The 26,619-nt window shown below is 38.9% G+C and overlaps 1 protein-coding gene across 1 annotated transcript; it reads left to right on the top strand.

Moving 5' to 3' along the window:
• Positions 1–4,053: 4,053 nt before the first annotated feature.
• On the top strand, positions 4,054–4,546 carry LOC116895323 (histidine triad nucleotide-binding protein 1-like). Its single transcript, XM_032896632.1, has one exon. The coding sequence runs from the start codon at positions 4,054–4,056 to the stop codon at positions 4,432–4,434; it is 381 nt and encodes a 126-aa protein (XP_032752523.1). The 3' UTR covers positions 4,435–4,546.
• The last annotated feature ends 22,073 nt before the right edge of the window (positions 4,547–26,619 follow it).

The following is a 26,619-nucleotide window of genomic DNA, read 5'->3' as shown; positions in this document are numbered from 1 at the left end:
GCTCATCCACACAGTGGGTCATTTCCATCCTCTAGTCTGTGTTAGAGTCAGGTAGATTTCAATTTTAAAGCTCCAAAATGAACTGACATCCTCATCCCATTTTTCTAATGTTTCTCAGACTTTTTATGTGTGGAAATTACTTCCTGCCTGACCCTTATCGTCTCTCTCCCTCTCCCTTTCTCTGCTGTGTGTTGGTGGTGTGATTTTTGCCTTTCTGATCCTAACAGCTACCGAACTGCAATCCATGGCTATTCACTAGCTGTTTCGGAAGTAGATGGAGGACTGACGTAGTTTTCAGTCAGAGATCTGTCTTCATAAAGTAAAGGGATGTGTTCGTTCAGTGAACGTGTCCAGCAGGTCTGTTGTCATATCTGTTTACTGCTCAAGGACACTTTTAAAGTTAAGGAGTTTCATGTCCTCTGGATGAGAACTCTTGATTGCTTGTTTCCACAGCTTACTTTATTCAAACTATAACCTGGAGAGAGCTGGCCTCTTTGCTCATGTGGACTTTAGAAAGAAAGGTTGAAAAGTCAGAGCAGGAAGAAACCACTCTTTTCTCAAATCAGCGGTGTCTCCTAATAAATTGTAGAATCTGGCTACTTTAAGAGCACAGACCTTATATTTTGGTTGTGAGCCTAGCCTTTAAGCCAGCCCAAAGAGCACAGATCTAATAAAACCTTTGTTCTTTGTTTTTTCCTAATCTGATCCATTCCAACTTTTAAAAACAAAAGCATTAAGTAGAGAAGACCAGGTCATTCTTCCTTGGCAAGTACTGGGAGATAAACATTGCATAATTGCTAGAGTACTCCTGGGCATGCCCCCAGAGAATGAGCTAATAATGCCAAATTGTATCATTTTATTGTTTAAAATAGAAAACAAGTGTGCTAAGTGTTAATAAAGAAAAGCTGATGGTTAATTCAGCACGGTTGCGTGGAGAAATGGCAGTGATACCAGAAAAAGCACCCAAGTGTGTGTCCGTGATGCCTTCCCTAGATAGCTAACATGGAGGCTCTAGCCCGAGACCCAGTGGGATCCAGTGTTGAGTCATAAATCTGAACAAAACCAGTGGAGGGGGAGTGAAATGGAAGGGGCTGAATGAAGGAAGTCAGACACTGGAGTCCCATCCTTGGCCTTGGTTCCTAGGTGTCCCTACTGTGATGTCACAGTCATCATGTGAGCTGTTTCCCATGGCACAGCTTCTCGAAGGGTAGTAAACTAAGACCTCCAAACCTCAACAAAATACAATGCCTGCCTGCCTGCCTGCCTGCCTTCCTTCCTTTCTTCCTTCCTTCCTCCTTCCTTCCTTCCTCCTCCTTCCTTCCTTCCTTCCTTCCTTCTCCTCCTTCCTCCTTCCTTCTTCCTTCCTTCTTCCTTCCTTCCTTCTTCCTTCCTTCTTCCTTCCTTCTTCCTTCCTTCTTCCTTCCTTCCTTCCTTCCTTCCTTCTTCCTTCCTTCCTTCCTTCCTTCCCTTCCTTCCTTTTTCCTTCCTTTTTCCTTCCTTCCTTCTTCCTTCCTTCCTTCCTTCCTTCCTCCCTCCCTCCTTTCCTTCCTTCCTTCCTTCCTTCCTTCCTTCCTTCCTTCCTTCCTCCTTCATTTGGCCATGTCAGCTGTTTTCCCACAGCAGTGTAAAAGCCTGATGGGGAAATGGAGGACTGAGGCAAAGAAGTCTCACATCATGTTCGTTCCTTACAAATCATTAACCTGCTTCTTTGTGCGTTAAAGTCAACGTTTCCAAAATTATGGCAGGAGAAACTCTAAACTGATACAATGCTAGATGATCAAGGGATGAGTCGTTCGGATATAGGATTTTATGTTAGTTAGGCATGCATGTAGAGGACTTAGGGAAGAAAGGGGCACATAAGTTAAGAATTTTCTAATTCTGTATTACCTCTCAGGGGGAGCCTAGACAGTCAAGACAGATATAAACTATAACAAAAGTTGACCAGGAAATTAAGTGGCTGAGTTTGCTTCTAAAAATATATATAACATTTTCTAAATGACACCAGCACTCTTTCATAGAAACAAAATGTCATAAGAAATCAGATATCATTCGTGAACAATGTTTCTGTAGCTATATTTATATTTTGAATCAGGCCTTTCATCATAACAAATTATAAATAAAATATGAAAGCTCTGCCTCACACATTCATAGCAAATGCATGTAGAGTGAATGCCTAAATTACTTTTCACTCTGCACAATGAATGCATCCCTGATATGGAATAAGCATTGCCATTTAAAAATCTATAGCCTAGTTTAATCAAGACTAACACACACTGGAGAGAAATAATTTCTAAAAGATGGTAAGCTCACAGAGACCCTTGAAATCTACAGGATCTCATAGAGAACTAAGCCTGGCATAGCATCAGCTGGCACTACCTCCTGAGCTTATCTGACTCTCAATCTTTCCAGGGACTCTGGGGCTGACTTTCAGAAACTCCAGAACTATGAGAAGAGATGAAAGCCATTGGATGTTTTCCAAGGCCCAAACGAAGTATTGCAGAGCAGTTTTCAGAAGTAAGCTTTCTCTTAGCTACATTGTGCGTGAATGTGTGTTTTATCCGTATGTGTTTATATGGGCGTGTGACCACTTATGTACGTTCTTATTATCCCTGAGTACATCGGCAAGCCTTTCAACCCCACGCCTTCATGTCAAAGGAGATCACTTGACTTGTCGATGGTTGCAGTAACCCTTTAAAACTTGAGTGTGGGCTTTGGGGCATTAAAACTTGAAAAGGTTCTGAAACTTGGAAATTTTATTAAAACAGAAGACACAAGAAAATGCATAAAATAATGGTTTCATCTATGCCCCAATAGCACAACGAAAACAGTATTAAATATAGTTGTTAGAGAATTATGATTCTACAGAGTGGATATATGTATAGAGAGAGTATTAATTCCTAAATACATACCTGTTTATTTCATAGTTTTAAATATATAAATTCATATCAATCATTTAAATAGGTTACACACATATAATACTGTGTACTGGTCCCATTTCATGTCCTTTATACATGTTAACTAATTCTTGCAACAATTATATATAGTATTAATATTATTGTTACTCCCACTTTTTTAGTACACAAATTTGAAGGAGAAAGAAGGCCAATAACATGACCAAAGTTGCACACATAGTAATGATGAACCAGAAGGATTTAAACATAGGCAGTCCTATATCAGCATCCTTATTCCTAACTACGTGAAAAGTGTATTTCAGGGTATAAATTTTTCCTGAAAATATGTATATGTATATATGTGTGTGTGTGTGTGTGTGTGTGTGTGTGTGTGTGTGTGTGTGTAGTATATTATGTGTGTGTGTATATAGTGAACATATGTACAGAGTTGTTACTACCATTTTATAATAATTGTTTTTAGAGTTTATCTTAGTTTTCTTGTTGGTTTTTTCTATTCTTTTTAGACACTGTCTTGTTATGCAAGCTGAGCTAGCCTGAAACCCACTATGTAGTACAGGTTGGTCTCTAAATTAAGGCAGTCCTCCTGCCTCATCCTTCCAATTGCTCAGATTACAGGCTCACAGGCATTCACCACTAGTCCTGGCTATAAACAATTTCCAAATAGAGGATAAAGCTATGTGATTAATTAACAACCTGTATGTATATGTATATATATATACATATATATATACCATTATTAGCCTCTTAAAAATCTAAACAGAGTACATGTGTTTGCATGTGCGTTTGCTTATACATTTTGTTGGTTTCATGTGTGAAGTATTTAAAGGTGAGTTAAAAAGAACATCTGAGAGAGAACATTAATGTTTAAGGAACATCCACTGTCTACCCACTAGACTACAAAGTCGATCAGGCTTTTTTCCCTTACTTTTTAACAGGAAAGTTGGCTCCTAAAGTGGATTTGTGCACTCAGAAGGTCTTCACCCATTCACAGGACCATCTTTCTAGTTTCAGTCCCCATGCTTCTTTGTCCATTCTGTTTCCCTATATCACTTGTGAGGGAACATCCTTGTGGAAAACTCATCCATAATTAAGATTTCCTGTCCTGGTGTCCGAGGCGCAGGAAGGACAGCAAGCGGCCACGATGGCTGACCAGATTGCCAAGGCTCAAGTGGCCCAGCCCTGTGGCGACACGATCTTCGGCAAGATCATCCGCAAAGAAATCCCAGCCAAGATAACTTTCGAGGACGATCGGTGTCTTGCTTTCCATGACATTTCCCCTCGAGCACCAAGACACTTTCTGGTGATACCCAAGAAGCACATATTTCAGATTTCTGTGGCAGCCGATGATGATGAAAGTCTTCTAGGACATTTAATGATTGTTGGCAAGAAATGTGCTGCGGATCTGGGCCTGAAGCATGGGTATCGGATGGTGGTGAATGAAGGTGCAGTTGGGGGGCAGTCTGTCTGTCATATTCACTTCCACGTCCTTGGAGGTCGGCAGATGAACTGGCCTCCTGGTTAAGCAGGTTGGGGATAAGTGTCCTTCTCTAGGTAGTTGGCAAGCTCCAGTAAGTTCAATGGCACACATAGTTTTGCCTGTGTATGGAGAGATTGAAGAGATCATTTAAAATTCTGTGCCTAATAAAAAAAAAATTTCCTGAGGAATCAACTTCTGCATTGTTTCCAAAAGCCAAATAATAGTTTGAATTCTCACTTCTTTTCTTGGAATGCAAAGCCCCTTGGAGGATTTTTACTTCTCTTGAGAGCCCCCAGAATCAGCTAAAATGCTTTCCTTGAAACATAAATATTAATTAAAGTCATTGTCATGAGGGCATCTCCATCAAGTCTTTTCATTTGGCCATGTGTCTCCATGTCAAAGGAAATCATGTGAGTTGTTGACTGTCGTAAGGCTTCAGTGTGTGGGCTTCAGGGCATTAAGACTTAAAAATGTTCTGAAACTTAGAAAATGTATTAAAACAGAAGACACATAAAAATACATAAAATAATGGTTTCATTTATGTCCCAAGAGCATTTAAATATGAATATTTTATTCCACATTAAGTAAGAAGTATTATTTCTTTTTCGTATTTTATGTTTGAGTTTCAACTCTGAGTAGCCCCTGGGCAAGAACACAGAATGGCAAAATAATTTGTAAAGTAAAACTAATTGTTCATTAATTCTCCAAGGAATTTGGTTTTTAATATTAGCTTTTTCATTATCTAACACCTTTCATAACCTAACCCGTTATAAAAAAATAAATCTAATTTATATAACTTCTATAAAGTAATTTCCCCTTAAACTTATGATAACATTTATCTCCAGAGGAAACTTTTATTTTTAAAAATTAATATTAGAGATATTATCATTTCAAACCTTATACAGTAAAATATATGTTGCATTTAACACTGCTGCTTTCTCCTTTATTCATAATGTGAAGATTTCCATTTAACTAAAACTGCCTAATAATGTGCTCTGGTTCCAGTCATAAACACGATGTGAATAGCCTCAAGAAAGCATTTGTTTAAGAAATCTTAAAACTTACACCCTCTTGTTTTGTTTTTTAATTCATTTCTCTTCCTTCAGGGGGCCAATAACTTTTGGTGAGAGAAATTAGATAAACAAGACAAGTCAAGAAAAGAAATAGTAGCAATAAAGCAAAAAATGGTGAACAGATTAAATTCTATGTCAACCATGGTTACAACATGTTTGTTTGTTCTAGGCATTTAATGTGAGGATCATTATGGCTTGAATACCCAACAGGATCATATGTTGACTATTTGGTCCTCATTAGTGGCAGGATTTGGGGAAGTGGTCAAAGCTTCAAGAGTAAAGAGAAGGTGGAGAAAGTAGGTTCATGAGGGGTACACTTTGAGCCTTTGAGGACTACACATAGTGTGGTGGTTTAAATAGGAATAGTGCCCAGAGGCTCAGAGATGTCAATGTTTCACCACCAGGATGTAGCACTATTAACATGGCAGGGCTTTTTAAGAGAGTGTGCCATTGCAGATGGGATTTGAGGTTTCGAAAGCTAAAGCAGGCTAGTATCTATCTATCCAGCTATCTATCTATCTATCTATCTATCTATCTATCTATCCAACCATCCATTCATCCATCCATCCAACCATCCAACCATACATTCTTCCATCTATCTATCTATCTATCTATCTATCTATCTATCTATCTATCTATCTATCTATCTATCTATCTATCTATCTATCTATCTCTGCTGCCTGCCAATCCAGCAATCCAGATGTAGGACTCCCGGCTCCCTCTCTAGCACCATGTCTACTGCCCTGCATCATGCCTTCTGCCCTGTGATAATAAACTAAACTTCTGAAACATAAGTCAGCACCAAGTAAATGCTAAATGTTTTCTTTTATAAGAGCAGCTCTGGGTCACGGTGTCTCTTCATCGTAGTACAACATTAGCTAAGACACATAGTCCCTAGTTTCTCTCTCTCTCTCTCTCTCTCTCTCTCTCTCTCTCTCTCTCTCTCTCTCTCTGAATATGTATGTGTGTGTATATATACACACAGAGAGACGTACACCCACACACGTGTGTGTGCTTCTTGCTGTCTCTCTTCATCCCTCTTTCCCTACCCCTCTCCCCTCTCCTGTCTCTTGACTTTAAACACCCCGTTTACCACACACCTCTATAGCCATATAATGTTCTGCCCAAGGGCATAGGACCAAGTAACCATGCACCAAGCCTTCTGACGTTATCATTCAAAATAAATCCCTTTTCCTTCAAGGGGCTCAATGTGTTCTGTTTTCTAGCAGGAATGCAAAACTTGGCAAAACCAGAAAATTGATACCAGAAAAATGTCATTGCTATGACTACCTGACCATTTGGTTCAGAAGCCTCTGTAACAGCTTTGGAAATGTGGGTTATATAAGCTTTGGTTAGCTATAACACAGCATAGTGGGTGATTCTGGTGAGAGTACAAAAGATCAGAATGTTGATTAAAAAATGCAGACAGTGAAGTCTGTGAGATTTCAAATGGGAACAAGAACTCTATATGGACCTGAACTACAAGTCTTTGTCTTATATTCTAGCAAAGAGCATTATGTCAAGGTAGATCCTGAGGCACTGAGGAAGGCTGAATTTGAAGGTGGCTAATTAATTCAGCAGAAGAAAGTCCGAGGCTTTCGAGATATGATATGTTTTGCTAACTATTGTAAGGCTGGTCCACTCATAATGAAAGTGGGAAGTTTTATAGGCAGAGGAATAAAATGTGTAGTTTGGTCAGAGAAGTCAGTGTTGGGGTTGTGGAAGGTATAGTTTCTGAAAATATCTATACCAACACAAAGAAAACAAGTTCTTTGTATTACCACAGCAGGGGAGATGCTTTGAGGAGTCTCAGGAATTATCCTGACCCTATCCAAAAGTCTCTACTCATCCTGAATTCATGTCTAAAGAAGCACATCTCCTACTGTAGATGTCCACAAAGTGACATCTATCATTGATGTCAGTTTCTCAGCCATATGAAAATCAGTCATGGGATTATGGAGACTTGCGCCCTAATTTACAGGAAAACATGAGATGTAGTGTAATGTGCAACAACTTCAGGATCCTGCAGGAGATTTCTGAGAAGATAATGTGCAGTGCTCTGAGGGTGAAGTCCTAGCCACAGTGGGGAATCTAAAAGGTGGGAAGCGATACAAAACTGGAAGCGATAGAAAACTAGGAAAGCAGTAGGCTATCAGTAGACCCAGGCCAATGGAGTACTATATGGGACAGAGCCAACATGGGGGAAGAGTAGGGCTTCTAATCCTTGAAAACTCACATCATGGGCCACATGCCTTGGAGGACAGACATGAAGCTATAGGACTTAGTGTTTGTCCTTCTAGACCCAATTTATCTTTATTCCTTAGTCTTCTCGTGTTATTCCCCCTTTGACTAGGAATACCTACTCAGTGACGTTGAATGGCAGATGTATGGAACTTATCAAGTTTAAAGGGGCTCCCAATTAAGGGTTTGACTTGTTTTAGAGCAGTCTTTGAACTTAGACTTTCAGGCAGTGGTGGAATTTTTCATATTTTTGGACTCTTGGTAATGGTCTAGATATATTTTTACTATGAGAGGAATGTGAGCTTTTGCATAACATATTATGGCTTAAATATGTATATGTACAAAACTCCTGTAGAGTGGAGGCTTGGTTCCCAGCTACAGGCATTATTTGAAAATATCCTCCAAAGCTCGGAAGTGTGATCTAGCTGGAGGAAGTAAGTCAACATGCATGCCAGTGGTGTCTTTGTGTCTTTCTGTTTGCCGCTTGGCTTCTAGTCTGTTGTGACATAAACTGCTGTGCTCCACCATGTTCTCTTTGCCATGATAGATGTCATGAGCTAAAATAAACAATTCCTCACATTCCATTGTTCTTTGGGTATTAAAAATATAATACAGTAACCATGGAAAGATCAGTGACCACTAGGGAAAACAAAAAGACTATACATGGACTGACCCAGGGCTCTAACTGCATATGTAGCAGAGAATAGACTTGTTGGGGCACCAGTGGAAGGGAAAGCCCTTGGTGAACAAGTAATGGAAAAGGAAGGAGACTGCCCCAGTGCAGAGGAATGTCAGGGGGGAAAGGGAGGTGAAGGGGGGGACACCCATGTGAGGGACGGGGAGAGGATAGGGGCTTATGGACAGGAAACCAGGAAAGGGAATAACATTTGAAATGTAAGTAAAGAAATATATCTAATAAAAAATAAAATAAAGAAGAAAGGTTGGCACAGCACATCAAACCAGAGACAATAAAACTATTCAGTTTGTGTTGTAGAATGGAAATATGTCTCCTATATTTTTAAGCCTATAAAATATACATCACCAGGAGCAGAAGTAAACTTTAGTTATGTCATCAGTTGTCAGTCATGTCATCAATTTCAACAAATGAATCACTCTGGTAGGGACATGAATGGTTTGACTATTATTTAAAGCTTAGCAGTAGGGGTGGCTGGGCAATGGTGCCAATGCTTTAGTCTCAGCACTTTGGAAGCATAGGCAGGCAGATCTCTGTGAATTCAAGGCTACACTGGTCTACACAGAGAGTTCTAGGGCAGCCAGGCCTGCATCATACATACATACATACATACATATATACATACATACATACACACACACACACACACACACACACACACACACACACACAAATCCTGTCTCAAACAAAACAAAACATAAAAAGATTGGCAGTGGGGTATATGAGGAACTCAGTATTTTTAAATTTTATTATAAATCCTTAAAATTACTCAAGCCATTTTAATATTAAAAAGAGAGTAAAAGACTCCTAAAAACTGTTGTTAGCAAACATTTTCTTAGCCTTTTCTGAGATGAAGACTACTTGAGATGTAAAAAAAAAAAAAAAATCCAAATCTGATCTTCCAGTCTTATCTCGAGGTATACAGCAGGAAACCTGTTGTGGTCTCCTTTTTATCTCTTACCTTATCCCAAATGGATCACAAAGACCTCCTCCTCCAACCTTCTTTCTCCCAACTCATCCCAGCCCACTATCCCAGATTCCAACACCAGTATTCATTCCCTGTGAACACACCAGCTGAGCAGACCAAGAAAACAGGCAATACACAGATGCAACACTATCTGAAATCCACACAGGAAATAGAACCAAGGAATAAAATACTCACCCAACAAAGAAAAATCCAGAAATCAGAGCCTGGACTATAAGCATCCCAAATGCGGATGCCTACATGCCAGGGTAATAACCACTCAATAACGTCCAAGGCAAGGTGGCACCACCAGAGCCCAGCTATAACACCATACCAGGCCCTGGATATTCCAAGGTAGTCGAAGCACAAGAAAAAGACCTTAAAATAGCCTTTATGAAGTTGATAGAGGTCCTTAAAAATGTAAATTGATAAATCACTTAAAGAAATCCAAGAAAACGTGAATGAGGAATGGAAAAGGAAGGAGAAGAGTAAAACTATTTAAGAACCGAAATTAGAAGTAGAATCAATAAAGAAAACACAAACTGATGAAATTCAGGAAATGAAATATTTAGGAATTCAAACAGGAACTCTAGAGGCAGGCTTCACCGATAAAGTACAAGACATGAAAGAGAAACTCTTGGTCATTGAAGATACAATAAAGGAAATAGATATATCCGTCAAGGAAAATGTTAAATCTAAAAATCCACTCACCCACAACATCCAGGAAATATAAGACATTATGAAAAGATTAACCCTAAGAATAATAGGACTAGAATATAGATAAGAAACCCAGATCAAAGGCCCAGAAAAATAGTTTCAATGAAATCACAAAAGAAAAATTTTCCAACCTAAACAAAGTGAGTACTAAGGTACAAGAAGCATACAGAGCATGAAATAGATTAGACCAGAAAATAAAATACCATTATCAAATAATCAAAATACTAAACATACAGAACAAAGAAAAATATTAAAAGCTGCAAGGGAAAAAGACCAAGTAGCATATAATCGCAGACCTATTAAAATTACATATGACTTCTCAATGGAGACAACAAAAGCCAGAAATTCCTGGACAGTTGTGTTGCAGACTCTAAGAAATACAGATACCAGTTAGAGTACTATACCTAGCAAAACGTACACTCATTATTGACAAAGAAAAAAAGATATTCCATGAAAAAGTCAAATTTAAAATTTTTCTAGCTACTAATCTAGCCCCATAAAAGATACTAGAAGAAAAACTCCAAGCTAAGGAAGTAAGGACGGTACATGAAAACACAGAAAATAAATTATCTCACCCCAGCAAAATTAAAAAAGAGAAACACACACGCGCGCGCGCGCGCACACACACACACACACACACACACACACACACACACACACACACACACCACAACAGTGGAACAGTGGCTGACAAAATGACAGGAATCAAAAATCATTGGTCATTAATATCTCTCTATATCAATGGTCTCATTTCACAGACTAACAGAATGGATTAAAAAACCGAATACATCCCTCCGCTGTATCAAAAAACCTCCACATCAAGGATAGACCTCAGGGTAAAGGATTGGAAAGAGATATTCCAAGAAAATAAACCTAAGAATACCAGTAGCACAGGCACTAAGATTGACAATTAACAAATGGGACCTCATGAAACCGAACAGCTTCTGTAAGAAAAAGGACACTGTTAGTCAGACAAAGAGCAGCCTACAGAATGGGAAAAGTTTTGTTTTGTTTTGTTTTCACCAGTTCTACAGCTAATAGAGCACTATTGTACACAATATAGATAGAACTCAAGAAACTAGATATCAAAAAAACTTAATAATTTTAAAATGGAGTACAGATCAAAAAAGTGAATTCTCAATAGTGGGATACCAAATGGCTAAGAAACACTTAAGGAAAGGTTCAACATTCTTAGCCATCGAGGAAATACAAATCAAAAGTACTTTGAGATTTAAATCTTACACCTGTCAGGATGACGAAGATCAGTAACACAAGTAACAACTCATGCTGGTGAGGATGTGGAGCAAGGGGGAACACTTCTTCACTGCTAGAGGAAGTTCAAACTTGTACAGCCTCTATGAAAATCAATATGGTGATTCCTCAGAAAATTGGGAGTTCACCTATCTCAAGACCCAGCTATATCACTCTTGGGCATATACCAAAAGGATGTTCTATCCTATTTCAAGGAACCTTGCTCAATGATGTTCATTGTGCCTTCATCCATAATACCCAGAAACTGCAAACCACCTAGATGTCCCTCAAAAGAAGAATGGATAATGGGAATATGGTACATTTACATAATGGAATATTACTCAGCTGTTAAAAAGTGACAGCATGAAATTTTCAGACAAATGACTGGAACTCAAAAAAAAATCATCCCAAGTGAGTTAACCCAGACCCAGAAAGACAATTATTGTGTGCATCCAGTTATAAGTGGTTATTAGCCATTAAGTAAATGAAAACTAAGCTTCAATCAATAGACTCAGAGAGCTCAGGTAAAGAAGAGGGGTCTAGGATGGAGGACACAGATATCCTGGTGTCTTAGTCAGGGTTTCTATTCCTGCATAAACATCATGACCAAGAAGCAAGTTGGGGAAGAAATGATTTATTCAGTTTACATTTCCACATTGCTGTTCATCACCTAAGGAAGTCAGGACTGGAACTCAGGCAGGTCAGGAAACAGGAGCTGATCCAGAGGCCATGGAGGGATGTTACTTACTGGATTGCTTCCCCTGGCTTGCTCAGTTTGCTCTTTTATAGAACACAGGACCACCAGCCCAGGGACAGCACCACCCAAAATGGGCTCTCCCCCTTGATCACTAATTGAGAAAATGCCTTTCAGCTGGAGCTCATGGAGGCATTTCTTCAAGGGAAGTTCCTTTCTCTGTGATAACCCAGCTTGTGTCAAGTTGGCACACGGAACCAGCCACTACACTTGGGCATGGGGAAATAGAATAAATTTTATGGTGGAATGAAGGTGGGATAGAAGAGGGTGGGAATCAAATTTTGAGGGAGATAGAATGGAGGGAAAGAATACAGAAAGAGACAGCTAGAATTGGGTGGCATTTGGGAGTAGGGTGGAGACCTAATGCAGTGAAAACTTGGAATCTATGAAGGTGGTATTAATGAAGTCTCCTAGTAATGGAAGACATGGACTCTAAACCAGTTGTATCTTGTAGCTATGCAAAGCTTCCAATGGAGGGACTGGGTTGCATTCAATTGAGTTTTTTGCCAAGGACATCTCATGTAAATCTCCAAATAACCCAGGCTGATGCTAAGACAAAGGGTGGCTCTCTGCAAACCAAGATCTAGGTCTCATTGCCGAAGACAACACCCATGCAATTCTATAAACATGGAGAAGTTGAGTTGGTACCTACATGGAGCCTTCACTCCTACATCCTGCACTCTTTGGTGTGGGAAGGTACACTGAAGGCTACCAAAAAAGAAACATGGACACCAACCCAGTCACAAAACTGACCTACAATCTGTCCTGCTTGAAAAACACTCTAGAGCAACGGTAGTACAGAACTTCCTCTCCACAAGAAGGAACCCATGCTGCTTGAGTAACCAAGAACCAAAGACAAGACAGCACAGAGACCTAGAGTAAAACCAAATACAATATCGATAATAGCCTCCTAATGATAGTCTGCTATTTACTTATGGGTTAGTGTCTCCTGATCTCTGTTAACATCAGAGGAGCTTTCTCCAGGCACAGATGGGGTCAGATGTAGAGACCAACAGCCAGATATTACATGGAGAGAAAGTCTAAATAGGAAGCCTCCACCAAATCCCTCCCCCCAAAGTCCAGGTAATAGAGAGGAAGAGGAAGCAGAAAGATTGTAAGAGCCAGAGGGAATAGAGGACAACAGGAGAACAAGATTCTCTCAATCAACTAAGCAGGGTGCTATAGGAGCTCATAGAGACTGAAGCAGCAAGCCGAGGGCCTACATGACTGTACACAAGATCTTCTGTGTTTTTATTATAGATAGCTATTAGCTTAGTTTTTTATGTCACTCTTTACTGTGAGGGCAAATGGGTCTCTGACTCTTGTGCCTGTTTTGGGGACTGTTTTCCTCCTGTTAGGTTGCCATGTCTAACTTTGATATGATAGGAGGTTTTCAACTTATATTTTGTTATTTTTTTATTGTTATCTCTTAGAAGTCTGTTCTTTTCTAATGAAAGACAGAGGGGGAGTGGATATGGAGGTGAACAGAGGTGGGAAGGAATTGGGAGAGGTAGAGAGAGGGAAAACTACAATCAGAATATATTTGTTGTACAAGAAAGGAATATTTTCAATAAAAAATGGAAAAAAAACCTCTGTATTTAAATTCCAAAGCAATCTTTATTTTTTTCAGCATTGACATAGCACTTTAAACATTCTCATTAAATCAGTTGAGTTCCTGTTTTCTAATCAGAGGATACTTTTTGAGCACCGGCTCTATAGTGCATGTTATCTCTGACATACAAAAGACACACCTTGTCCAATACAAGAGTATCCACATTGGAGTTCAGACAATCCTTAGCCTTCAATTTAGACCAAATTACTTAAGTCTTACATATGACCCTATAAAAAGAGATAAACTATTCTCTACCTACCTCAATAAGAAAAGATCATATATGCCAAGATCATATGTGCATGCTGACAGGAGCCTGATATAGCCGTCTCCTGAGGGGCTCTGCCAAAGCATGACAAATACAGAGGCGAATGCTCGAAGCCAACCACTGAACTGAGAATGGGGTCCCCATTGGAGGATTGAAGGAGCTGAAGAGGTTTGCAACCCCATAAGAACAACAATACAAACCAACCAGAGCTCCCAGAGACTAAACCACCATCCAAAGAGTACATATGGTCAGACCTATGGCTCCAGTTGCATATGTAGCAGAGGATGATTTTCTTGGGCACCAAAGAGAGGAGGAGAAGCCCTTGGTCCTGCCAAGGCTGTACCCACCAGTGTAGGGGAATGTCAGGGGAGGGAGGTGGGCAGGAGGTCAGTGGTTGGGTGGGAGAGAGGGTATAACATTTGAAATGTAAATTTTAAAAAATCCAAAAAAAAGAAAGAAAAGATCATATATACCCATAATCTTTATTTTTTAAAAATATACTTAAAACAATACATATTATATACATATACATCATATACATATACATACACAATACATATATCTGCAATTACAGTACTCAAGAGACAAAGACAGGAGAGTCAGGAGTTAACATTAGCTTAAGCTGTATAGCAAGTTTAAGACCAGGCTTGGATACATAAAACCCTATCTTGAAAAACTAATGAATGAAATGGGCCTGGAGAGATGGTTTCATGATCAGAAGGACTTGCTCCTTCTGCAGATGACCCAGGTTCGTTTTCAAGAACCCAGATGGCAGTTCACAGTTGCCTGTAATTTTAATTCCTGGAGACCCAACACCTTACGCTGACCTCTTTTGGCTCCTCCATACATGGTGTGTACACGTTCTTGCTACTCAAGCTTGCATGCATACATGCAATTAAAAACTAAGTAAGTCTTTTAAAAAGTAAATAGATAAGCAAATAGCAATAAGTGGGTTTAGTCTCATGCCGATAACACCACTGATTATATCTTGTTTGGTATATTTTTAAATGTATTATTTTATTTTATTTTATGCATACTGGTATTTTCCTTGCATACATGTCTGTTCACTACATGTATACTTGGGAATCAAAACTAAATTTTCTGGAAGGGCAGCCAGTGCTCATAACCTTTGAACTATCTGTCTGGCCCTTAGCTCAGTTCTTGTAATCTCCTAAGCTCCTTAGGAAAATGTCCATCCTGTAGACAGTGCTTAAAAAGCTAGTGACTATCTATAGAAAGATTCCTTGAGTTAAAAGACTGAAAAAAGTTATTGTCTAAATGTTCATATGACCAAAAGTTAACTACAGCTCTTGTCAGTTTCTATCAATATTCTAATGTTATAAATTAAATTATGCTTTAAATTTTTGGTTTTTGTCTGTATGGATGTTTTGACTACATATATGTCTGTACCATGTATATATGACAATTATATATCTGTGCACCATGTGTCTACAGTACTCTCAGAAGCCAGAAGAGGCTGGGATTGGAGAGAACTCTTAACTGCTGAAGACTTCCCTCCAAACTCTACAGCAACATTTTTCATAGAAATAGAAAAACAAATCCTACAATTTATATGGACCTGGAAAGGATTCTAAGTAGCCAAACCAAACTTGAAGAAGAAAAAAAAAACCAAAGTGTCACACTAATTTCAAAATCTACACAAATGTATCATAATCAGAGCAGCAGGGTAAGGACAATAAAACAGGCACATCGACCGAGGAAACAGAATAGTGATCCAGAAATGGACCCACTCAGCTAAAATCATCTGGTTTAAGACCAAGTTGCCAAGAGTATATACAGTGGGAAAGGGAAAATAATCTCTCTAATAAATATTATTTGGAAAACTAAATATCCATGCATAGAAGAGTGAAATTATACTTCTCATTTTACAACAGTTAAAAAATTGCAACTAAAATAGATAAAAGATAAAAATGCAGGATTTAGGAATTTAATTTCACCAGAAGACACAGGGACAAGTGACATTGTCATAGATATAAACAAGAATAATAGGCAAAAATCCAAAAATAAAACAAACACAATAATAGCAAACCAAAGTATTTTTTGCCCAACCAAGGCAGATGAAAGAAACTAAAGAATGGAACAGTTTTTGAAAACACATTGAACATATAAAGAGGTGATACATCTGATAAGGAGTCTAAGTGGACAGCAACTTCAACTGAATAGTTAACAACAACAGAAGACAAATAGATTCACTTAAAAATGGGCCAGGGCCTGCATGTTCATCACTACTAATCATCATTAAGCACAAATTGAACCACAATGAGATTTCATCCCACCTTCACAAAATGATTATTTTTGAAAGGATGAAATAAAGGTATCAAAAGGGTAGGGAGAAAAGGTACCCTTGAACACTGTTGGAGCGGAGGTCTTTCTATTTGGATCAAAACTTCATGTAGCAAAAGACTTCAGATAATAAATTTTTTTAATTTATTTTTATTCTTCAACAGTTTAATATATTTATACATATATGAATACATGATATACACATATATGTGATATATATATGGTATGTGTATATCACATATATGATATGTTTATATATGTGTATGTGAGTATATATCATATATAAGCACATATATTATATATGATATGTGTACATGTATATGTGTATAACATATAAATACATATTTCATATATGTTATATATGTACATGTATATGATATATGCACATATATACATAGATATCATGTATATGAAGTATGTATCATGAATTTGAATCATTTTTCTCCCTATTACCGTTTTAGCAGAACATAACTGGGACACTTGTATATGTATGTAGCTCTGACTATTTCTAATACTGAAACTTGCACATCTCTACTTCCTTTTTGACTGTGCTTTTTGCTTGAACAATAATAGCTATTTTAAAGTAAATTGGTGAATTAAAATACAGCCAACACATAAACAGTGACTTGTCCAACTTAATCATGCTCTGTGCCTAAGAGCAACACATGGTTCCCATGTGAACCTGGGGAGATAAGTACAGAATAGTACCGAATGGTCCCCAGACCCTCGCTGTTCTCCACCTCTTTGGCTCCCTAATTTTATATCTAGATTGTTTAGATGCCATCCCAGCTCCAGACTGTAGCCTTCATTGCAGGACTTGGAACCCTAGCTTTTCCCCTTACTTCATCTCAAAGTACTGACAATGAGTTCTTTTGTATAAAGGGCCCCAGCCCTTTATCAACATGTGTTATTTTTCTCATGGCTGATATTTCATTGAGCTTGGTCCATGAGATACTGTTGATCTGGCATAGCCACAGCTGGTTAAACTTCACCAGCGGTCTCCACATTGCAGAAACTGGCTGACCATCTCAAAGGCCTTCCAAGGCACTACTCATTACGGAGATCCTGTTTCTAGAAGTGCCCATATCAATCCCTCTCTCAGATTCCAGGTCATTTATTCTCTATCCACTGACTGACCTGGAGAGTAAGAACAAACACACATTCAAATAGACACACACCTCTTTCAGGATTGTGAACTTGTTCACCTCAGAAAATACTTGAAAGACAAAAGAACAGGATTTGGAAACTTGGCACCATGCAACACTAAACATTGGCCAATCTTTGATATACTCAAATGTACAAACAGTCCACAGCATTGACTCCAGCAGAAATTGATAGAGGCTCATGGCAAAATCCTTAGGCCTTCATTCTTTAATTTAAAAACCTGACAAGACCTATATGGAAGGAAATATACAAGAAAAAAAAAGACTCTGAAATCAATACCTTTCATCTGCAGAAGACAGAGAGGGAAGAAGAAACCCTCACCCTGGGCTGGTGTTAATCTCCTGCCTATTCCCTAGGCTCCAGAGACCATGTGGAGCATCAGGGAACAAAGAGAGCCCAAAAATATTGCAGTACTCCTCTCCATGTGTTTTAGGAACAGCAGCGTCTCTACCTTCCCACAGCTCATAAAGTCATGAAGAAGACAGACAAAAGGTGAACACAGGATAAGTAGTGTCAGAGAAAAAAAAAAAAGGAAAAAACAAATAAATCACACACACACACACACACACACACACACACACACACCACACCACACACACACACACACACACACACACATACACACACACACACATGCTAGTGTGTTATATACATTGTATGTGGGGTCATTGTTTTTCCTCTTTCTGTTTTTTGTTTGTTTGTTCCTTTGTTTGAGACAGAGTCTTGTGTATATCAGCTGACCTCAACTCCCTAAGCCAAAGAGACCTTGAACTCCTCATCTTCCTGCCTCTACCCCAGGGGGTTACAAGGGCACACAACTTCATGTGGTGTGGTGAGGTGCTGGGGATACAACCCAGGGCTGTGTATGGCAGGAAAGCACTCTAACACCCGAGCTGCATCCATAACCTGAAACATCTCTCTTAGGAGATAACATTGGGTGTGGCCAGAGTGAGGCAAAGCCCTATAGACACATGAGGCTGATGGGAGGAGAAACAAAAACATTCACCAAGATATTCATCATACAAAGAGCAAGAATCAAAGTTGGAAAGCTGGGAGGAAATTACTTGAAAATTATTTCTTTGTAAGTTGTGCACTCGTTTTCCCCTTCAGTGTCAGAGGAAGACATTTTATAGTGACTTAATAACAGGACCCAATATTTCACTTGCATCTAGTACAATTATACATTTAAACTCTTGGCTACATATTTTTTTACAGTATCTTTCCTTCCATAAGCTTACAATAAATGTCTTTCCATCTTCAATAAACGTGATTTACTTTGGTGAATTGATGTTAGCAAATGTGACATACAGACTTTAAATATGTTCACATTAACTGTCTAGGCCTCTGGAGACATGGGTCTGATGACCACTAAGAATTAAACTTCAGATACTCACAACTCCTTCACCCAGGGCCAAGAGTCAGACCCATGGAGTACAGCAGATCTATGGGAAAACCCAAAGGAGAACACCCCCAGTTGTTCAGTCTTCCTATGTCCAATAAACCTCTGAAGGTCATGATGATGTTTTAGGCAAGCAAGAGCTTTCTGGGACACCACCAGGGAATTTCAATCAAAGGACTGAGATAACCTGTGTTATATGTTTCAATGTCTACTATGAACAGATGTTATAGAACTCCCAGTAACAGAAGAAAAACAAGTGGTTGAATGAATGGTATGAAGGTTGCTAAAAGATCAACATGAGACTTAGTAGTGGTGTCAGCCATGAGGACAGCAATGGAGTTGATGGGCTTTGTTAGTGATGGAGACAGGGGTAGGGGTGGGTGGGGAGTTAAAGCAATGTCATAATGCTATCTTCCAGTAATTTAATCATCCGGCTTGTTGTTTCACCCATCCTACCAGCCCAGCCTACATTTTTCAGCATAAAAATCAGCACATAAAGAGTGTTTTTTGTCAACTCCCATCTATCCAGGGACACCGTTGCTATAGCAGCCAAGCAATTCTGTTTAGCAGCCAGGTGGAAACCAAAGAGTTCTGAAGAACCCTAAGCCGACTGAATAGGTTGTTTTTGTCAACATCACACAACAAACTTCATAGCTGCCTTTAAAAGCTAAGAATATCTAATTCAAACACTCTGGTTTGACATATAATTATCTTTTGGGTGAATCTGTCTTTTTGTTCTCTTGCATTTTGTACTGAGGATTTTATGCATTTGTTGATCTACCCTCAGGCGCTCTAATAAGAGGACAGCATGTCTCTCTACTCAGCTGAGTAATTCCTGCAATTCCTCCCTCTTAGCCAAGGCTTTGCCTCAAGCCTCCATCCCCTCTACTAAGCCATGTGCTATAAAACTCGAGCCTCAAAGCCCACCTGGCCTCTCTGCTACTCTTGCTCTGGCTCCCAACCAAGGCTGTCTCTGGAGTCTCAAGTTCCTTTCTTTCCCAGAGAGCTTGTCTCCACTCTGCTCTCTAGGACCACTGTCTCCCACCTGCATAATATACACTCAGCTCAAACCCTTCATCACCAGATGCCAAATAGAGATGTTCTCCATGACTTAGAATCCCTCATGCAGCCAATAACATCTTAGCTGCCAGCTCCCATTATCTCAAAGATGCCTTACCCTACATTGTATACCACCCACTATCTGCATATTCATGTAAACCTGGAGGGTGCTCCCATGACTCTTATTCACAGTGGCCTTCAGAGACATCTGTGACCTTCCTCTTGTAGAGATCAGATTAAAGAAGATGGTTAAATCTGGCAACCAGATTGCATCATAGTATATTAATGCTTATGGTAGTTTGAATGAAAATGGCCCCCAAAGGCACATAGGTAGTGGCCCTATTGGGAGTTATGGACTTGGAGTATGTGTGGCATTTTTGGAGGAAGTGTGTCACTTGGGGTGGGCTTTGAGGTTTCAGAAGCTCAAGCCAGACCCAATGTCTCTACTTTCAGGCTTCCAGCCAAGATGTAGAACTCTAGGCTCTTTCCCCAGCATTATGACTGCCTGTGTGGCCCCCACAACTTCGCCAAGATTACAATGGGCTAAACTTCTGAAGTGTAAGCCAGGCCCAATTAAATGCTTTCCTTTATGAGTTGCCGTGTTTGTGGTATTATCTTCACAGCAATAGGAACCCTAAGATATTGCTGTACATTATAACCTTCAGAATCGAAGTTTTAAAATACATCATGTTCAACTTCTAGTCAGAGAAAATAGTTGATCTAGTAGACTGGAAAAGAGAACTAGCCCCCAGAGCTCATGGCTGTTCAAAGACAGCACCGATGTGAGAAAAGACAGCCAAACAATCCATTAAACTCATTAAAGTCCTGAGAAACTTGAGAGCACTCAAAATAAATTACATTTTGGCACAGAAATTAAGGAGAACTCTCCAAGGAAAGAGTTTAGAACTGTTCATAATCTGTAGGGCCACGTCTCCTGTGTTTTAGGAAGCTTTGCGAATGTTCAAGAAAGATTTGTTGTCTGGTTTTATGGAGACAGCAAGTGTTGGGTAAACAAGGTGCCTCACTGTAAGAAAGTCGCTGCTCGTTCTTGCATCCCTGGTAAGTGTTAGCGTGCTATCATACAACAATTCAGCACATATTTGGAACACGACCATATGTAGGCACAGACCTTGCATGATTCAGTCATATTCTTCAAGGACATGAATTCCTCCTTCATAATTTCCTCCAAGCCTTTGCTTTTCTAATTTATTCAAATTTGCAAAAGACATGAGTCTAAATATCTCAACTAGAATCATCAGCATCTGGTTAAACTAAAGAGTTATGTCATAATATTCTCTGGAAACGAATTTTACATCTACATGAGAGTACAGAGGTAGATTCTTCAAAAACTTTGGAGAACCTCAAAGTATACTTTTAAAAAAATGTGAGAAATCAGAACATGTACTTCAGTCCCACTGTGAAAGTCCAGAGTCCCTTGAACAAAATTTCATTCTTTGCCTCTGTGTCCTGATTGTACCTGTCCTTGAGGGCCGTGTTTACTCTTCTTCAATGATGCAAGTTGAGCAAAAGAGGGACAAAGAACATATAAACTTAAATTTTTCATTCCTGCTACTGACCACACAGCACTGTGGTTAAATAGAAGTGATAACTTTCAAGTCTTTTATTCCTCAAATGGTCACACATTAAGATTAGCTTCAGTGAGATAGTGAGAGGTGCTATGGAACTTTTGAAATTGGGGCATCTCAAGGGTTTCTACCTATTAGGTCATTGAGCTGTCATACCCTTAGAAGGTGTTAGAGTATTCTTGAGACTTTTCATTTTTTATAGAATTCTAAGCCTGACTCCTCCCCTCAATTGTTCTTTTGTTTTCTGGTTGATAACAGGTCCTTTTGACACTACAACTCTTAGTGATGTGACATGACTGAAAAGGTCCTCACTAGAAGTCATCAAGCCAGAATCCTTGAACCTCCAAACATTATGAGTTCAATAAATCACATGCCTTTATGAGATGCCTGCTTCAGAAAGTTTATTATCAGACAAAAAGCTAGCTAATAACATATTGTAGGGGAAAGAGATTACTGTGCTTGAATATAAAAAATTAGAAATGTTTCATAAATGTAAGACCTCTTACAGCAATACCAATATTGATGCCTTAAAACATATACATGATATCTGTCTCCAATAACTTGTTAGAAATCTCTAGCTTGATATCTATCAGGGCCTCCATCTCAACACATCCAAACCAGAGCTAGTGTTTCCCCCATGGACACATTTCTAAGATTGCTGTCTCAACCTTCCTCCAAAACTTACTGCATTTTCTACTTTCCAATATCCATTATCCAGTTGGTCAATAAATCCTAGAAATTTTGGCTCTAAGAACTTCTCATGGATGCAAAGATGTGCCTCTTCAGGCAGAGACTTGATAAGCCAGGAGAGGGGCATACCATGGGGGACCCCATCCATTCAGAGAAAATGGGGAGGAGGCATGGAGGACGGGTCTCTTGGGGAGCTCAGAAGGGGACAGTGTTTTGGAAATAAGTAAATAAATAAGTAAATATAATTGTTTTAGAAGAATGAACCTCAAAAATGCATTGTGGTTCTTTAGAAACACAATTTGTGTCTAACAAGTTAAGTGATTTCTTTAATGAAGCTTCGTCTTTTTCCAAATAGCACCCTCATGTCCTTTCTCCAGGTTCTCCTTAATATTGTGTCATCCTATAGTCGCCTATGTGGTAAGAAGACGGACACACAAAGAGATCCTTACTGTAATCCTTGAATAGGAACACCACATTACACAGCATAATAAACATTTAAGTATGAGTTACCATGAACTATACAGATTGAACCCAATCTCATGACACAAATTCTTAAAATTAGAGAGGGTTCTGTAGCTAGGTAGACATTTGGGAAAAAAACAAGTCCTAGAGACTGTAAGTGGGAGAGTCAGTCTGATCTTACTGAAAAGGGCTACAAAGATCATGAAAGAAAAAAAAGATGCATGTAGCTCAAGGAGGAAAAATAGGTCCAAGGAGGAAAGATTGACAGCCAGCCAAAATGTTGGACCTGCAACCAGAAGAAAGAAAACACAGCCAGCAAATGGGTGGTCTTAAAAGCTATCTCCCCAGGGTCTTCAAACAAGAAATTCAGTCCAGTCAAACCGGAGACTCCAAGCAAAGGACCCAATACTTTGGCTTATTTTATCAAAGATATGTTTTATGCTATCCGTGGGACATTTGTTCTTACCATTATGAGTAGCCCAGAGAACAGATGCAGTCTGGAGTAAATTGAATGGCCTAGAGGATCTTTAGGTTGAGTACCTCGATTACACAAGGGATATCTATGCTGTGAATGTTTTGTTGTTGTTCTGAGTTGCAAATGGCCTTTCTTCTACTTGGAGATCATCTTAGTACCAGGGTCGAAGAGAATATAGGCTTTCTTTACTTCAAGGTTCCCAGAAATCAACGCTTCAAGTCTGTTTCACTGGGTTGAGTTACATTGTTTTCAGAGACCTCTCTAATCTTGACCCAAACACATGTTCTACATATGCCCATTCTACTGCCTACCTAATAGTTGTCTGCTGGCTGTCTTCTAAAGTATTAGGTATGCTAGGGAATGTGGGGTCTGCTATTTTGGTCAGGACTTAGAAATTGTCCTGTGCTAACAGTGTGCCACCCACTGAGTCTTTGCATGCATGCTTCTTGGTCAAATATTTGGATACTTTAGCTCAATCAAGGTGACATAAAATTAATAGTCGCTGTGCTAAATCACTATAGCCTTTGCATCACAGAGTTCTTCTACATTGTCTTCTAATTTAATGTGTGTGTGCATATATATATATATATGTATGTATATGTATATATATATATAATTTAATGTGTGTGTATATATATATGTATATATATATATAATTGTTTACATGAGTCATCAATTTAACTGGGTATGCCTTTTAGAATGTTCCCTTCATTCTGTTTTTTGTTCTTTTGAAGGTTTATTTTCCTCATTCCATGCATATTTAACTAGTTGTTGCTAAACATGAAGTACAGCTTTCTGGGGAGAATTCAAAAGCATCTTCTTAAAAACACATCAAAATAGTCAATGCTCTTCCCCTGGAAGTAATTCATAATGAACCCACGAGAGGATACAAACAAATGGAGATGCATTCAGATTAGATTCCAACACTTCATAATGTCTTGCGTGGAATATTACTCTCTGCCTCTTAGTGCAAAGGCAGTGAGGCATCTCCACTGAGCTTTGTTTTGCGAGATCTCTTACTTTCCACAGGGGCTCTAAGGTGAGAGCAACAGTTCTTATTCATTAGAAAATCCTGGGGCAGCTACACCTCTGGAAATTCTGGAGAAAGGAACTTCCGTTTGTTCACTCTTTAGGCCTTGTTCTTGCCAGGATCTCTGGAGTGCCTCTCAGTCCCAGACTATATTCTAATTTTTGAGAATAGCTTTGGGTATTTGTCCTACAAAGGCAAATTATTTTCTTATCCAAGGTTAATACTAAGGCATATGGTAATTTGTGCTTGAAGTCCAAAAGCATAGTTTTTTTTTCCTTGCTACCTGGGGGAAAGTTCTTTTATCTGGGATGTTGATGTTAAGTTAATTTTAAATACCATTTTCTTTTCAAAATATTTTAAACCCTGAAATTTGGATGTGTTCACTGCTACTAGTGACACAAAGGACATTCATTAAGAGAAAGCTAATAATTTCTCATGCTGCCTTGTGGAGACTAATATCAACAACTTGGCATACATTGTTTATCCTTTCCCTAAGGTATTAAACCAAAGGTATTGTATCGTTGTTTGATTTTACGAATGAAAAAACACATTAAGCCAAACTTGGTTTTCCTCATTTAACAATTCTCTATCAAAAGCTTTATAGGTTAATACACAAAAACGTGTGTGTGTATATGTATTTCTATGCATTAACATATATAATCATATATGTGGTCATTATATATATATATGTATATATATATATATGTGTATATATATATATATCCTAAATTCCTGTAAAGAGCCTGAACCAAAGAGTTTCTACAAACAATTTTGGAAAGTAAACCCAAGGCCAAGAGGTGGAGGGTAGAGACAAGTGAGGCACAAGACATAAGAAGTCACATTGGCAGGTGACTGCCAACATGATCATAACTATAAGTAGTAGGTGTTTTGAGGACCAGACTACAACATAGTCCCAAATTGCCCACCCAAGAGACAAAGGATCTCTTTTTCTTATATGACCCATACTCCCTGGTGGTCAGGACTTCCTTGTGCCCGTCACAACTTCAGGTTCTCATGTCCACTAGAATAGCTGACGTTCCTCCTACACATGCCACGAGTTGGCTGGGGAGCTCTCTACACCATGAAAGATATGCAGCTGAAGCAAAGTATTGTCAGTTATACCTACATGCAGCTGCAGCTGGTTGCTAGAGCAACAGCTAGAGTGCAATATGGACGGAGAGGATGTGAGATGATGCCCAAAAGATGTCTAAAACAATCATGTTCGTAACATTCTGGTTCATATCTGTTTAACCGTACGCAGCTGAGCACCTGTTTATATTCCTAATTTTATATTTCTGGCATCACGATACTATACTGAATATCCTTAGATGCGGATTCTTATTTGCTAGTACTTTTATATATGTAATGTATTCCCCAGAGTGAACATGCTGCTTCAAAGTATTCTCATCTATTAATACATCCATGCCTTCCAGAGCAGTCATTATATTCCTGTTGGCTGTGTTCAAGTAAAGAACACTAGAGTCGAGGGTGTAAAGACAGAGCAGTGTCATCCTAACGGTTACATTCCAAGTATCTTTTGGGACTTTGAAAGATAAAATACCTGAATAGCATTTATTTTTAATCATTCATTCAGTTTCTGTTATTGGAGAGCAAACCCCAGGCGTGGTAGATGCCAGAGGTCACTCTACTATTGAGCTCCATCTTTAGCCCTGCTCCCATTTTCTTAATCTTGCAACATGCTTCCTTTTAGCCATTTCACTACTGTAATTCTGGGAAAGATAGGGGGCCGGGGGTCTGGTTATCATTTCTAGAAAAGGCTGCTGTGATCCAGTAGAACTCTCCACACAAAAGGATGAAGAGAAAAAACCAAACCCTGTAAGAATGTTTCCCTGGAAGCCCACCTTCAGGACAGGGTGGGGTAAATAATCTTTAGCTGAGGACGATAGCTGAGTCCAGCACCTCAGTGGATGCTATACCTTTCTTTAAAGAGGACTTCCTATTAAATTCAATGTCTTCTCCATACCTCAGTTACTGGTTTAAAAAGTTAATCAGCACATTTTGTGGTTAAAAAAAAAATCTCTACCAAGTTCCTTCCTCTAATCTTCCACCAAACAAAAAACAAAGCATGAACTCTATTTATGTGAAATAGTAAGCTTTATACTTATAAAAATTAATAGTCCCAAATAATATAAAATACCTCAGTGTGACTTAAACCAAGCAAGTGAAAGATCTATATAATGTGAACTTCAGGTCTCTGAAGAAAGAAATTGAGGAAGATCTCAGAAGATGGAAAGATCTCCCATGCTCACGGATTGTCAGGTTTAATATAGTAAAAATGGCCATTTTCCCAAAAGCAATCCACAGATTTAATGCAATCCCCATCAAAATTCCAACCCAATTCTTCATAGAGTTAGAAAGAGCAATTTGCAAATTCATTTGGAATAACAAAAAACCAGGGTAGCAAAAACTATACTTAACAATAAAAGAATTTCTGGTGGAATCAACATCCCTGACTTCAAGCTGTATTAC

Source organism: Rattus rattus, chromosome 3 (assembly GCF_011064425.1).
Source record: "Rattus rattus isolate New Zealand chromosome 3, Rrattus_CSIRO_v1, whole genome shotgun sequence".
Classification (NCBI taxonomy): Eukaryota; Metazoa; Chordata; class Mammalia; order Rodentia; family Muridae; genus Rattus; species Rattus rattus.
Note: the sequence above shows the minus strand (reverse complement) of the source record. Positions and strands in the feature narration are given on the sequence as shown.

Bases quoted from the DNA above. Each gene is read 5' to 3' on its own strand.
- LOC116895323 (XM_032896632.1), top strand. From the start codon at position 4,054: ATGGCTGACCAGATTGCCAAGGCTCAAGTGGCCCAGCCCTGTGGCGAC.